This window comes from Aotus nancymaae, unplaced genomic scaffold, assembly GCF_030222135.1.
Source record: "Aotus nancymaae isolate 86718 unplaced genomic scaffold, 86718_ANA_hifiasm-v0.15.2.pri h1tg000046l, whole genome shotgun sequence".
Lineage (NCBI taxonomy): Eukaryota > Metazoa > Chordata > Mammalia > Primates > Aotidae > Aotus > Aotus nancymaae.
This window is the reverse complement of record NW_026988460.1, coordinates 20,758,399-20,773,986: the sequence shown is the minus strand read 5'-3', so window position 1 is coordinate 20,773,986 and position 15,588 is coordinate 20,758,399. Positions and strand designations below refer to the sequence as shown.

General features: G+C 46.0%; 2 protein-coding genes across 2 annotated transcripts in view; one reads left to right on the top strand and one right to left on the bottom strand.

Annotated features, from left to right (window-relative positions):
• LOC105731273 (ubiquitin-like modifier-activating enzyme ATG7) overlaps positions 1-15,588 on the top strand; it is a 144,335-nt gene that overhangs the window by 61,964 nt on the left and 66,783 nt on the right. Inside the window, 4 exon segments of the mRNA XM_064361979.1 lie at positions 3,635-3,829; positions 6,347-6,550; positions 12,029-12,144; positions 14,212-14,287. Of these exon segments, the coding sequence (XP_064218049.1) occupies positions 3,635-3,829; positions 6,347-6,550; positions 12,029-12,144; positions 14,212-14,287 (591 nt within the window).
• LOC105731247 (EMILIN-3-like) lies at positions 7,957-11,530 on the bottom strand. Its single transcript, XM_064361887.1, is given in 6 exon segments — positions 7,957-9,311; positions 9,314-9,589; positions 9,592-9,907; positions 9,910-9,971; positions 9,974-10,415; positions 11,510-11,530. Coding segments are annotated over 6 exon segments (2,472 nt in total).

Below are 15,588 nucleotides of genomic sequence, written 5' to 3'. Positions count from 1 at the left end.
AAAATAACTGCTCTGCTACAAAGACCATGCCTGATCCTGGGGAAGAACTAATTAATTGAATATGAAAACAACTGATCTTTTATAAATCAAACATCTATTTGAGGCAATAAGATGTTGGATTATGGAGCCACACTTGAGGTTTTAAAACCCAAATCCAGACATCTGCTTCAATCCTGTTGAGTAACACATACTGGACTAGCTCTGCCACCATCAACAGTTACACACCTGGACAAAACACATAAAATGACACTTTCAGACAGTGAACAGTAGGTTGTAAAAGACATGGTCCCAGACAGAGTGTAAGATAGATTTTTCCTAGCTTATTACATGAAGGCACTTTCTGGCCCATGCCATAGCCTGTGGGAGCCCAGGGAGATACTCTTGGTCTTGGTGAGCTGAAGAAACAACCAGAGTTCAGAGCAGCTGAGGTGGCTGCAATTTGCAGGACATGGTACCAGAAATGAGGGAGCTGTGCGCAGGAGTGCCTCAGTAGCACCTTGAGTCTTCAACTGAGTAGTGAGCTGTGTGTACTCACAGCCGACTCTGTCAGACCAGGCAAAAAACACCATCAGAGAGCTATGAGCAGAATGGAGATTCCAGAGCTCACGCGAGCTGGGAGACACTGGAGTTCTAACTATACAGAGTGGAGAAACCATTGAATACTCTGAGCCCTTAAGTGACACCCAGAATGGCCCCTATAAAGTTTCTAGGAGAAAGCATCTTAGTGGTCTTGTGATATATAAAGATTTCTTAGGACCTAGTAAATATCATAAATAAAAAATGGTAACTTAGTTGACTTTTAAAAAATTTAAAACTTCAGCTTCTCAAAAGATGCCTTTCAAAGAATGAAAAAGCTAGCCAAACTGAGAAGACAGGTACAGTCTTCTTTTATCCAGAATACGTAAGATAACTCCTACCACTCAAGAAGACAGACAAACCAACTTTTTTTTTAAGGGGCAAAATGCTTGAACAGGTACTTAATTAATAGTGAAGATCTATGAATGGCTAGTGAGCATGTGAAAATGTTCAACATCAATAGTCATCAGGGAAATACAAATTAAAACCAGAGAGATAGATCACTATACACCTACCAAAATGGCTAAGATTAAGAAGACTGACAGTGCTAAATGTGGTCAGGGTGTGGAGCAACCAAAACATTCATACTTTGCTGGTAAAACAACTACTTTGGAAATCTCATGAAATTTAACATCTGCCTACCTTGTGACCCAGAAATTGTACTTTTAGATCTTTACCTAAGAGAAACGAAAATATACATACATGAAAATACTTATACAAAAGTGTCCATAGCAACTTTATTCAAAATAGCCCAAATCTAGAAATAACCCAAATCACCATCAACAGAATTGATAAACAAATTGTAGTATAATTATACCACAAAATAAATGTGTTATTGATACTTAACAATCTGAATGAACCTCAAAAGCATTATGCTGAGCAAAAGAAGCCAAACACAGACAAGTATATACCCTAGCATGTCATTTATGTGAGGGTTTAGAATAGTCTAATCTATGGCTAATGAAGTCAGAACAGTTGTTACTGGGGGCAAGTGGGGACCGACTGAGGAGGAGCACAAGAGCATGTTCTAGGGTCACGGAAATGCTCTATATCGGTAGCTGTATGCAGTGGTTAATCTACCATTTGTCAGAATATATTGAACTGTGCATGTGAGATCTGTGTATTTCACTTTATGTAAATTATACCTCAACCTGATTACCCCTTTGAATCATCAAGAGAATTATAGAAAATACTGATGCCTGGGCTCATTACCAGAGATTTCCATTTAAATGTTCTGGGGAAAAGGCCGGGCATTATACTTTCTAGGTGCCTCTGACATACAGCCAAGTAGAAAACCACTGTGTTGAAAGTTGCTGAATTCCAGCCTCTGGGGTGTGGACATAACTGATGGGCTCTTTTGTTAGCTTACTGGCTGAAATTTTAGCAAGTAGAGATTCATTTAGGTTAGCAGAGTTGCTTTATTATTCAAAGGTCCAGCACTGGTATTGCATAATTATGGTTCCATCTTGGTGTCATGAAAATACATACATAATAGTTCTTTGGATCGAGCTACCACCATTTAACATGCTTTGTTATTTGTAGTATGCCAGTAAGGTATTGCAGGTATTGTTGTTGTTGCTTTTATTATTGCCTATTACAGTATTTGGTACATGGTAGGTGCATAATACTTAGTATATTAATTAATGAGATCCTGATAGTTGTGGTAGTCTCATTGTTAAAATGGACGTGTTTGTGTACCTTTCTTTTTCCTGAAATCCTTGCTGCCTGATATCCTTTCCTGCTTTGCTTGCCACTCTTTTTTCATTCCTTTTGAAATTATTTTTCTTCCTTTTGAATTCCAGATATTAGGTTTAAAGTTGAAGATAATGAAAAAGTATCCACAAACTACAAATTTGGTATTTATTTGTAAAAAGATCTGCTTGTCCTGTCCCTTGAGCTATTTTTTCAGTAGGTGAGGGGTTTGGCAAATGAGTGAAAAAGCTGATGTTTTCAAACACTTCCCTATGGCCAGTGGTATATAGGGGCTAAGGGTACAGTTTATGATTCTAGAACACATTCTTTTTTTGTGGAAAGTCAGTGTCCTTGGCTTCATTATTAGCACTCATATGTGACTCACTGTTAATGTGCCAAAATATTATGAGGTCATCAAGGGGCAGATGGCAGATTATAGAGCTGTTCTAAAGCCTGTGTAAAAAATCCCAATTCAGGGGAACTCAGGTTGCTGGACAGCTTCTGCGTTTAGACAGAATGAAGCCTTACTCTGTTCCACACTCTGCCGTCACCCACCATAACTCCTTCCCCCACAAAAATATCTACATACTCCTAAGTAGATTTTCTGGCTCTAACTTACCAAGTAGAGTTTTTTGTATTTGGGTTTTTTAAATGCATATACCCTTGAAGGATTAAGGCAAGATCATCAGTCATTCTAACCCCCAGCAATTTGGAGGCTGAGGCAGGAGGATTCCTTGAGCCCAGGAGTTCAAGACCAGCCTAGGCAACATAGTGAGACCTTATTTCTACTAAAAATAAAAAATCAGCCAGGTGTGGTGATGTGTGCCTGTAGTCCCAGCTGCTTGGGAAGCTGAGGTGGGAGGACCCCTTGAGCCCAAGAGGTCAAGGCTCCAGTGAGCTGTGATTGTACCATTGCCATCTAGCCTAGGTGACAGAACAAGACCTTGTCTTTAAAAAAAAAAAAAAAAAAAAAAAAGGTACTTGAGTAGCCAGAAGGTGCAGTGATAAAGTTTCTTGGCCTTGGATGGCTGGAAAGAGCCAAAGATACACAGTTTTTTCCAGTGTCTTCCTTACCTCGGGTAGAATGTGCCCTCTCCACTTCGGAACTGATATCCATATGTCTCTGCTTGCTGCCCTGCGCTGCTCTGCCCTGCCCTGCCTCAGGGCCCTGGGGTGATAGGTCAAGGTGTTCTAGGATGCGGAGGTAAAGAAGAGAGAGGACATGGGAAGGGTGCAGCATAATAGTGCACAGGGAGATCTCATGTAAGTGACCACAAGTATGTGCAGGCAGCTGTGGAAAGTGTGGGCTCTGAGATACTGCCTATACCATTGCTCCAGAGATAACTACATCCTGGTGTTTCCATAGAATGCCATGGGATTCAACATGAGCATCCCCATGCCTGGGCATCCAGTGAACTTCTCCAGTGTCACTCTGGAGCAAGCCCGCAAGGATGTGGAGCAACTGGAGCAGCTCATCGAAAACCATGATGTCATTTTTCTGTTGATAGACACCAGGGAGAGCCGGTGGCTTCCTGCCATCATTGCTACAAGCAAGAGAAAGGTAGGTACTGTCTCCAATTACAATTTAATGCACCACCACCCCAGAGGAAGGAGTGTCCCTAACCTTCCCTTCCCCAGGGCAGAGATGTGGCTTGTGACCTGGTAGCACAGTGCCAAAGGGCTTCTGCTTCAGACTGTCTTTGCTTTGCACACCATCACCCAATGTAATAGGTATCATTTACTGTTTAATTTTCGTAATAGTCTTCTGAGATACTCTATACTGAAAGGTATACTGTATTTACATTAAAATGTAAGCTCCAAGAGATCAGAGACTTTGTCTTATTCTCTACTACTTGGTCAATAACAACTAAAAGGGCCAACAGTATTCAATAGTGAACTAAATCATGGTGCATACCTATGATGGAATAGTATGCAGCTATTCACAGTTATGTTTTCAAAGGATTTTAATAAGATGGAAAATGCCACATTATATTAAAGAAGATACAATATTATATATATTTTATACTAATTATGTTTATATATAAACATTTATATATATATATATATCTTCCTATCTGTCTACTTATCTGTCTACTGAGAGAGGAGAGAGAAAGAGGGCAAGAAGACAGAAAGAGAGAATGGGAGGGAAAGGGAGAAAATAGTTGGAAGAAATACCCCAAACTATTAATAGTCATTTTTTGCGCTGTGGGTTGTGAGTGATTTTTGTTTTCTTTTGTAGTGTGGTTATTCTTTATTTTTCAAGCTTTCTATATAATCAGAAATTTGGGATAATAAGTTAAATTAGAACTATGAAAAGTTGTTATAGTATAATAAAAAATAGTTTCTAAAAAATTCATGTTGGGCTGGACATGGTGGCTCACATCTGTAATCCTAGCACTTTGGGAGGATTGCTTGACCCAGGAGTTTGAGACTAGTCTGGGCAACATGGTGAGACTGTCTCCACAAAAAAGACAAAAAATTAGCTAGGTGTGTTAGTACACACTTGTGCTCCTAGCTACTCGGGAGGCTGAGGCAGGAAGATCACTTGAGCCTGGGAGGTTGAGGCTGCAGTGAACTGAGATCATGCCGTTGCATTCCAGTCTGTGCAACAGAGGGAGATCCTGTCTCAAAAAAAAAAAAAAAACAAACTATGCGGAGCCAGGCATGGTGGCATGTGCCTGTAAGTTCATCTACTGGGATACCAAAAAAAATTGGGCCAGTTGTAGTGGCTCACGCCTGTAATCCCAGCACTTTGGGAGGCTGAGGTGGGCAGATCATGAGGTCAAGAGATCAAGACCATCCTGGCCAACATGGTGAAACCTCATCTCTACTAAGAATACAAAAATTAGCTGGGTGTGGTGGCACACACCCAGCTACTCAGGAGGCTGAGGCAAGAGAATCACTTGAACCGAGGAGGCAGAGGTTGCAGTGAGCCGGGATTGTGCCACTGCACTCCAGCCTGGGTGGCAGAGCGAGACTCTGTCCCAAAAAAAAAAAAAAAAAATCTATGTGAAGGGTGGATTATATGGTATGTGAATTATATCTCAGTAAAGCTGTTATAAACAGATCTAAGCCAGGCACGGTGACTCACACCTGTAATCCCAGCACTTTGGGAGGCCAAGGCTGGGTGATCACTTGAGATCAGGAATTCAAGATAAGCCTGGCCAACATAGCAAAACCCCATCTCTACTAAAAGTATAAAAATTAGCCAGGCGTAATAGTGGGTGCTTGTCATCCCAGCTACTTGGGAGGCTGAGGCAGGAGACTCACTTGAACCCAGGAGGCAGAGGTTGCAGTGAGCCGAGACTGTGCCATTGCACTTCAGCCTGGGCAACAAGAGCAAAACTCCGTCTAAAAAAAAAAAAAAATCCATGTGGACATGACAGTATAGCATAATGGTGGAAAGAATGGGTTTGAGAACTATGTAGACTTGGTTTTATATACCTACCTCTTGCCAGGTAAGTGACCTTGGGCAAGTTATAGAACTAACTTCTCTGACTTTCAGTATCCTCATCTGTAAATGAGAAATGTTTGTTACGAGTTTTTTGTTGTTGTGTTGACAGAATCTTGCTCTGTTGCCCAGGCTGGAGTGCAGTGGCATAATCTCAGCCCACTGCAACCCCCACCTCCTGGGTTCAAGCGTTTCTCGTGCGCCTGCCTCCTGAGTAGCTAGCTGGGACTACTGGCACATGTCACCATGCTCAGCTAATTTTTTGTATTTTTAGTAGAGACAGTGTTTCATCATGTTGCCAGGCTGGTCTTGAACTCCTGAGCTCAGACAGTCCGCCCACCTCGGCCTCCCAAAGTACTGGGATTAATTACAGGTATGAGCCACCATGCCTGGTCTGTTATGAGTTTCAAATGAAATTAAATGAGATAATTTATGTTCTTCACTTATCAAGTCTTTTGTACTTAATAAGCCCTCAGTAGTGGGTAGCTATTATCATTAGCTTTTAGAATCTAATTACACTTACATGCAAAAAATAAATTTTAAAAAGTTAAGCAAATATGGGATTAGCCACAGTTTGTGGCTTTATGTGTTTTTTAACTCTGCTCTTTTATTCCTTGAAACCTGCAGCCGGTCATCAATGCTGCTTTGGGATTTGACATTTTTGTTGTCATGAGACATGGCCTGAAGAAACCAAAGCAGCAAGGAGCTGGGGACTTGTGTCCAAACCACCCTGCGGCATCTGCTGACCTCCTGGACTCATCAGCTTTTGCGAACATCCCTGGTTACAAGCTTGGCTGTTACTTCTGCAATGATGTGGTGGCCCCAAGAGATGTAAGTGGATTTCTCTATAGTTCCAAATATTTCCTATGACCAACTTGTGCACTGAGGCAGACAGACACAGCCCTTTCACTTATGACTATTTAAAAATTATCTTTTTTTTTTTTTTCTGGCTAAAAGCTTTAATCCAAACCCTGCCCTCCTCCAACAGTACCAGCATGGAGGGCAGAATACCGAATGTCCAGGAACCAGAAGGCTGTGGGGACCTGAAGAACAGTACAGTGGGGCCCATGTTGCTGTGGGGGAAACTGAGGCCAGAGCCTCAGCAGAGATGGGTGTCAGTCTCTGGGAACTGCATAGGCCTGAGGAATATGAGTTTTCAAGTTGTCCATTGGTAATTTCGTACCTGAATTTCTCACCTTTTGTGAACATCCGGGGAGGATGGGGTTTTGAAGGGGTGTGAAAAGCAAGGCCTGAAGCCCCTTTCCTCCAGCTGGGGACTCCTTCTGAGGGCCTGGCCTCATTTAGGCCACTTTCTAGAGAAATGCCCTGACTTCTCGGGAAGGATTTCCCCAGCCCCAAGTGGAAGGAAGACAGTGTGGGCCCCAGAGGGCTCTGGAAACATCTTAGGGGAAGGAAAGGAAAAGGTTAAATTTGAGGTGAGAGTCTCTAAACAGATTGCCTGCATTCTTTCCTTTCCTGGGGTTCTACAGCTGCCTAAGCCCTCACCTTGGGGGAGGATCCAAAGGAATAAAGAGGATTCTTGGCTGAGTCTTTGTGCTTCTGCTCTGTCCTGAAGGACTTGTGAGGAGTCAGAAAAGTCTGGCAGCCTCTGGTCCTTGGTTTAGATACAGCATCCGTGAAGCTGCCAGGTGTGAGGACAGTCCAGCATCACCTTCCCGCACAAACCTAGTCCTGATGGCTGCGGGGAGAAGCTGAGGGGACGTGGAACAGAAGCCACCAAGGACTGTGGACTGTTGCTTGTGGGCACAGGGCAATGTGGACAGGCCACTGGCTGTGGGTCTATAGGTCTTTGCATAGTTGCTGACACTGGTGCTGACTGCAGGGTCCTCTTAAGGCCATCCATATGGGCATTGATCAAGGCCAGTTGGCCATAGCAGCTGCCCCTGCCAGCCACACTCAGGCTCTGCAGTTGGTTGCCCAGACACTGATCTGCAGACAGTGGAATGAGAATTCTTTCAAGTCTTCCCTGGCCTTCAAGCACGACATCCTTGCCTTGACCACTGTCCAGAATTGTCCAGTTTGTGCAACACTGAGAGCATGGGTTTTGGTGGCTGGAATAGCCACATGGAGCTAGACCAAGACCATTCACCCAGTGGCCTCCTTAGTGCCATTTGGGCTGCCAGGGAAGACTGGAAAGCGCTGCTGGATAAGGCTGGGCTCTGGGGTGATGGTCCCTGAGTTGGTGGTATCTAGGGGTTAGGTCCTATCCAGCCTGTCTAGTTGGCTTTCCCTGGCCACGCCTGCTCAGCCAGCTGGACCCGGCAGTCCAGTAGGTCATCCCGGAGGCAGGCAATGTCCTGCGTGTTCTGGGCCAGCGTGCGATTCAGCTGGTCCACATGGCTCCACAGGCCCCCTCTGGGCCTCAGTGGCTCAGTGGGCAAGCTGTCCAGGCCCGCAGCCAGCAGGCTTAGCCTCCTGCACGCACCCTCCACTTGTGCCACCCGCTGGTCAAAGTGGCTCACTGTGTGCTGAAGTTCCTGGGCTGTGTCCTGGCAGCGGCTCAGCCTACTGGCCACCTTGGCCATACCAGCCTTGAGTTGCTCCAGCTCCCCCCGCAGGTTCAGGACCTGCCTGTGGCCAGCCTGAAGCCTGGAGCCTTGGCTGCTGACCTGCTCCTGGATGGCGTGGACCTTGGTTTCCACCTTGCATTCCCGCTCGTCCAGGGACATGTTGGCCACCAAGAAGGCATCAGAGTACTGGCTGACAGAGTCACTGAGGCCCGTGAGCGACTTGCTCACTGAGTTCAGATTAACCTTGAGCAGAGTGATCTCACTTTGGAGTGAGTTGCCTGTCCCTTCTGCCTGCTGTCCCTGGACCTCAGCCACCGTGCCATTGAGCTTCTGGAGTACTGCTGCGTGGCTGGCCACCTGGCGTAGGAGGGCCTCGTTCCAGCTCTGCCAGGCCTTTACCTCTGCCACGAGGCTGTCCAGGATGGCTGAGGTGGTGCTGGGGGTGCAAGAAGTCTCTAGTGAAAGCAACTGTCGTTCCAGCACGGGCAGCTCTGTCTGCACCAGGGGCCGAGCTGACCTGCCCTGAGGGGCGCTGTCATGGCTTAGCTCCCCAGCTAATGTCGCCAGGCGCTCCTCGAGGCTCTGCATGCGCTCTTCCAGTATGGTCCCGAAGCCGCCCACTCCCCACCCCCCCATCTCCAACCTCAGACAGCACCCCCTTGCTCCACCCTCTGTCCCATTGAGTGTCTCCAGACCGTTAAGCAGCCCATCCACACCTCCTTCGAGCATGGCAGCAGAGAGCCTCATTAGCTCATCCCCGGCCACAGCGCCGGGGCCCCTTTGGGTCTCAGTGACTGCCTGCAGGATCCTCTCAAGGCCATCCGTATGGGCATTGATCAAGGTTAGCTGGCCACAGCAGCTGCCCCTGCCAGCCACGCTCAGGCCCTGCAGCTGGTTGCCCAGCTGTGACAGCTCCCGACGCAGGGCCAGCTCCCGGCCATCGAGGCTCTGGTGCAGCCTCCTGCTGGCAGCCTGGCCCTTCTCACACTGGCGCCGGACCTCCTGCACGCGCAGGTCGCACTCACTGTGGACGCCTTGCAGCTTCTGCTCGAAGCCATCAGGTTCCCCCAGAGTCGGTGCAGCCGTTGGTCCACATGCTCCTCCAGCAGGGCCAGGGAGGTAAGCGGGGATGGTGGGGCTTCCCGCAGCCGCTGCAGGTGGGCCTCATGGCCAAGCACCAGCCCATGCACCTTGTCCAGAAGCTGCACCTTGGTCCGAAGAGTGTTGCTCACCTCTGTCACCTTGCTTAGGATCTCATCCAAGGGAGGTGTCAGCAGCCCTCTGTCTCTGTCTCCTGGGTCCGCAAGCCCCTCAGGGATAACCCCAAAGCCCACAGGGCAGCAGGAGGCCTGGGGCCACCAGTCATCCTGTGGCTGGCCACCAGGCCACTGAGGGTACCATATGTCTGTGCCAGGCGCTGGACGTCACCCTCCAGGCGTTCCAGCCGCTCACCAAACAGCCCTGGGCCTTTCCTTCCCTGAGGGCTGGGGGCTGCTCTGTTGTAGGAAGGGGGTCTGGGGTCTGGGCTCAGCTGCCCTGAGGGAATCTGAGGATCAGGCTCCAGCTGGGGTAGGGCAGCCCCATGGTCCGTGAGGTGCTCAAGGCAGCGTTCCCCAATGAAGCCAGGACAGCAACGCCAGGCAAGGTCTGTCACTGTATATTGTAGCCAACCTTGTATTTGGGTCTGAGCACTGTGCGGTACGTGACTGTCCCGGGGCACTTGGGCCCCATCCACACTGCCGGTATTCAGCCTTTACGTAGCTCTTCGCTCCCTCCTGTAGGGCACAGGTCACATTCCTTTGCACCACATAGGCACAGAGGGCCTTATGCGGCCCCGGGCGCAGCCGCGGGTGCCATCCCATTGTGTAGAGACTGTAGCGCGAGGCACCGGGCGGCGCTGGCCGCGCCAGGAGCGGGGTGCCCTTGGCCTGCGCCCCCGAGAGCAGCACCGCGACGGCGCACAGCCAGACGGGCAGGCTACGGCGGCCCACTGCGGCCCCCGGGCCTCTGCCCGGCCCCTCGCCTGGTGTCTGCCTGCAGCGCCGCGCCGCCCCCGCAGCTGGTCGGCCCAGGTCCTGCCCCGAGGGTCCCGGGGTCCGGCTCGACCCCCGCAGCTCGCTGGCTCGACCGCCTGGCGCTTCGCGGCGGCGGCGTCCCGCGGTTATCTTTTATCAAAGAGAAGAATTCTCCAATTTGGGGAGGATGGCATTCTCTCACTATTAACCTTGACTGGCGTCATCAACTGTACAGCTGTTCCTTGTTCACCAATACAAATGCAGCTACAAACCATATTTTTGGAAAGCTTGTTGAGGAAACCACAGCCGACTAGTCCCTGATAGCACTCAGTATTGTCTCCTGTGTTTCTCTTAGTCAAGACAGTATTACAAATGAGGAGTCTAAAGACCAGATTCCATCAATGGCTTGACACTGCCTCCTAGGTAATTCCAAAAAGTTTCTTAGGTTCCCTCTGCCTCTGCAAAATAGGAGTGGTGTGTAGGCTTGTCAGATTTAGTAAGTAAAAGTATAGGATTCCCAGATAATTTTGAATTTCAGTTAGTAATGAATAATTTTTTAGTATATGTCCCGTATAATATTCAAGACCCATTTATACTAAAAATTTATTTATCTGAAATTCAGATTTAGCTGAGCGTCTTGTATTTTCCCTGGCAATGCTAATAAGGGAAGGAAGAATACTTTCCCTGTCAACTCACAGCGCAAAGTGGGTCAAGTGCATCAATGCTTTGAACAGCAAGACCACACCGTACAAATTAAGAGTCTATGGCTTTCAGGACTTCATACAAGTTAGTCTGTAGGGCTATTCCTTTATCAGAACCGATAATAATTCCAGAGAAGCAATGCAGAGATGTTTTCTGTAAACTCCCCTCTATTTTTCCTTTGTTTTAAAACATTTTCCTTATCTCTTTTGGATAACTGGCTTTTATGTCCTCCCAATATAAAGAAAAGAAGATGACCATTCTCTTATATGAAGAAGGATGGCTTGATGATCTCTATCATGGTTTTATAATAGACAGCTGGTCTTGTTATTTAGTTATTGCCAACAAATATGATTAGTGGTCTCTTGCAGTAAATTCCCATCTGCTTATAAGGTAAAATTTTCATAGAGTCAAAAATATCCCTAACAACCCCTTAATTTACCCAGAGTTGGATGGTTAGAATCTGTTTGGTTGAACCAGCAAAGGCTTGTGTTTAGAGCCATGTTGTAGAAAAAAAATACTTGTAGTAAACCCTAGAATCACACTGAGAGAGAGGTGATGCCCATGTTGTGAGAGACACATAGGAACTGAGGGCTGCAGGGAGAGTAAATTATTGCTCCCATCTCACAGTCACTCCGAGGTGTTAGCTCAGTTAAAATAGCAGGGCAGAATCACTTGTACTATTCAAATCATTGTTTCTTCTGTGTCTCTGTCACTTAACAACCAAGCACAGTAGAACTGAATTGAGTCACTTAAAGGAGCACATGATGCAGTTCCATTATATGAGGCAGCTAAGCTCCGATTTTTGGTTGATAACTCCCAATCTAATTTGTTTACGCTGCTAATCCTTTTTAGCATATTACCTCATTCAGTTACCTAAATTGTATATTTTGTTTATCTTGATAATCCCAAGAAATGACATGACTTGAGGCTGGATGTTCTTTGCCAACAACGAGTATCTGGTTATATTTTAAAGCTTTGTCACAGAGGCGTTTCATACTTGAGACAGCTAGAGTTGAATGGAGTAGAATGTTCAGCACACATCAGTGATTGTTTCTTTGCAGTCAACCAGAGACCGGACCTTGGACCAGCAGTGCACTGTGAGTCGTCCAGGACTGGCCATGATTGCAGGAGCCCTGGCTGTGGAATTGATGGTATCTGTTTTGCAGCATCCAGAAGGGTGAGTTTGCTAGTAGGAGATGAGTATTTAAACAAAGCTTTTGTAGGCAGTCATTCATCAGTGTCTACCTTGGCCTTTTCTCAGTCTGACTTTTCAGAGAATTACACTTTACCCTCAAAAACACAAGATTAGAAAAAGTAGGTCTGGTTCTTTGGGCTGAGATAACTTGATATGTTTCCTTTGGGGCCACATTTCCGCACCCTTCTGGATAAACTCATTATGGTTTATTTTACTTTTCTAACACTTACATAGTGCTTACTTTGTGCTAGGCACTGTTCTAAGCACTTTAGAAATATTGCCTCCTTTAATCTGTTTTTTTTTGTTGTTTTTTTTTGTTTGTTTTGTTTTTGAGACAGAGTTTCACTCTTTTTACCCAGGCTAGAGTGCAATGGTATGATTTTGGCTCACTGCAACCTCTGTGTTTCAGGTTCAAGTGATTTTCCTTCCTCAGCCTCCCAAGTAGCTGGGATTACAGGCATGTACCACCATGCCTGGCTAATTTTTGTATTGTTAATAGAGACGGGGTTTCGCCATGTTGGTCAGGCTGGTCTTGAACCTCTGACCTCAATAATCAGAGGTGATCCACCCGCCTCAGCCTCCCAAAGTGCTGGGATTGCACTTTGAGTGCAAAGTGCTGGGATTGAGCCATCACACCCGGCCTCCTTTAATCTTCATAGCAAACCTATTAGGAAAGAACTATTATTATTAATCCCAGTTTTGATGGGGAAATCAAGGCATAGCGAGGATAAGTTAAGTGGCCAAATTTACATAGTAAATGGAAAAGCCAGGGTTTAGCTTAACCAGTGTGGCGCCAAACTGTTTAACCATTTTGTTATGCTGTTTGCAGTACAGGCAGCAGAAAATCGAATTTTTGAAAGACTTATTTTTCCAGTTCTCAGAAAGTCAATATGCAAATGAACATGAATATTCTATTTTTTGTGTGACTATGACTAAGAGTTTTCCTCAGCAGTTGAAAATTGCGGTTGCATATGTAACTAGTATGGGTTCTCTGAGGTAAACGAAAAGCAGGGTTTTTTTGCTTTCCTCTTTGTCATCTACCTTAGCTATCTCGGTCATTTAAGTTTATTGCTACCCACTGACAGGAAATATTTGGAATAAAATCTTTGAGAGCTGATTTTATGCTTCCTTGACGCTGACCCTCTGTCTGCTACGTTTGCCCTGGTCATAGTTTAAACACCAGGTCCTGTGTCACATCTCTTTGGTGACACAAGTTTCACTCCATTGTTCAGAGAGTAGTGCATTGGTTCTGCCCAATTCATTCTTCACTTTTATTTCCTCTTCCTCCATTTCATTAGCATTCATGTCAGCTCAAACAGTTAAGGTTAGAAAATTTTCCACTTCAAATTTACAGTACAGAAACGTGCTGTGATGTTTGACAAGACTATCTCATAGTAAGTGAATTGTTTATTGGCCTGTCATATGCCAAACATTGCACTTGGCAATTGTAGTAGATTCCTCTTTTTTTTTTTTTTGAGACAGAGTCTCACTTTGTGACCCAGACTGGAGTGCAGTGTCACGATCTTGTCTCACTGCAACCTCTGCCTCCGGGGTTCAAGCAGTTCTCCCTCAGCCTCCTGAGTAGCTGGGATTACAGGCATGCGTCACCACGCCCGCCTAATTTTTGGATTTTAGTAGAGAGAGGGTTTCACTATGTTGGCCAGGCTGGTCTCAAACTCCTGACCTCATGATGCACCCGCCTCGGCCTCCCAGAGTGCTCACAGGCGTGAGTCACCACATCTGGCCGATTCCTCATTTATTAATCACAACTCCCTCATTCCTACTTTATAGATGATGGACCTGAAGCACAGACAAGTTAAGTAGCTTGCCTATGGTCACAAACTTGGGTCTTTCTGACTCCAAACCATGCATTTTAAAATTACTCTTCTTGCCTCTTGTCCCAGGGAAATTAGTTTTTTGCTAACTTCCACTGCCCAGCAAGGGGCATTTTAGTTATCCTTATAAATCTTATGAGGACTTCTGCTACATCATCCTCCCGTGTGTTAAACTTGGATTAAATAAGCAGCTCTGATTGTTTCCTGTCCTCAGGGGCTACGCCATTGCCAGAAGCAGTGAGGATCGGATGAATGAGCCTCCAACCTCTCTTGGGCTCGTGCCTCACCAGGTTAGTGATTTGGAAATGAAATCACAATTCTTTTGATGCAGGGGGAAAGCATGTGGGGTCTCTTTGCCATCCATCTGTCCAGCCCACTTCATGTCCACCCGACTTACGCTGCAGCTGGGATTTCAGTGGGAGAGCTGACCACCTGGAAGTTATTCCATTCTGTGAGATAATGATGGAAAGAAATCACAAACAAGCAGCATTGCCCAGAGTCCTTTATGCATTTAGTAAACTGACTAGAGGCCTCATAATGCAACAGGAACAGAAAAAACAGGCTTTGGAATTAGCCATACAATGGTTTAAATCCCAGCCCTGCGGTTATTAAGATGGCCTTCCTTGGTCAAGTCACTAACCTTCTCTGAGTCTTGGTTTTCTTATTTATAAAGTGGAGGAAGTAATACTGACCTCATCTGGTAGTTGTACAGAGTATGGAAGGTTGCCCAAAAGGGCTCTGCAACAGTGTATATTGTAGGCCCTCAGCAAACAATGCCTGCTATTTCTTTGCTGTTGTTCATTATCATTATTGACTCTGCACCCAAATAGAAAGCCTTTATAGGCAGACATGGGAAAACCATGAGAAGCATGCAGGGTCACTAAAAAAAGCGGGATGTCTTTTCAGAAAAAGAATCCAAAGCATCATGAGGAAGTGCCATCCCTCAGGGAGTAAAAAGAAAAAGGCAGTGGGATGAACATTTAGAATTCATGTTGTCTCTTCAGTCATTTTCATTACAATATTTCTGGGAGATTGAAGAGGTTTTTCAGTCTTACCTTTTGGAAATCATTGTTTTAGATTCCATGTTGTATTCTGCCCTGTATTGTGACGGCTGTCCCCATCAGTGAAATGGTGATGGTTCCAGCCAGTCCTGTCTGGAGATTTGCAAGGACAGACTCACAGATGAGTGTAGGAAGCAGAGTGACTCCGCTCACACTTGTCTCTCTCTTCCCCCTTGCCACCCACCTTCTGCCGGCTAGGATGGCACTGTCATACTCAGTTCAGGATAAGAATCAGAAGAGGGGAAATGACTACTTCATAGTCACAGAGATTTAGTCGATGAGCCACAATCCATACCTAAACTTGGCAGTCTGGCCAGTGTTCTTTCAAAGGTTTTAAGTTGAAAGATCCGTGGCCTGCATGTTGGGAGATTTTGCTTTCTGTTGATACCCCTTACACAAAGCCACCCATAATAAAACTTGAAGAGTTCATTTAGCCTCCCTGAGCCTCAGTTTCCATATCAGGAAAGGCAGGTGCTTTACTTTATGTCCAGGATTACATCTGACACGGCCTTGAAAACCACAAAACACTG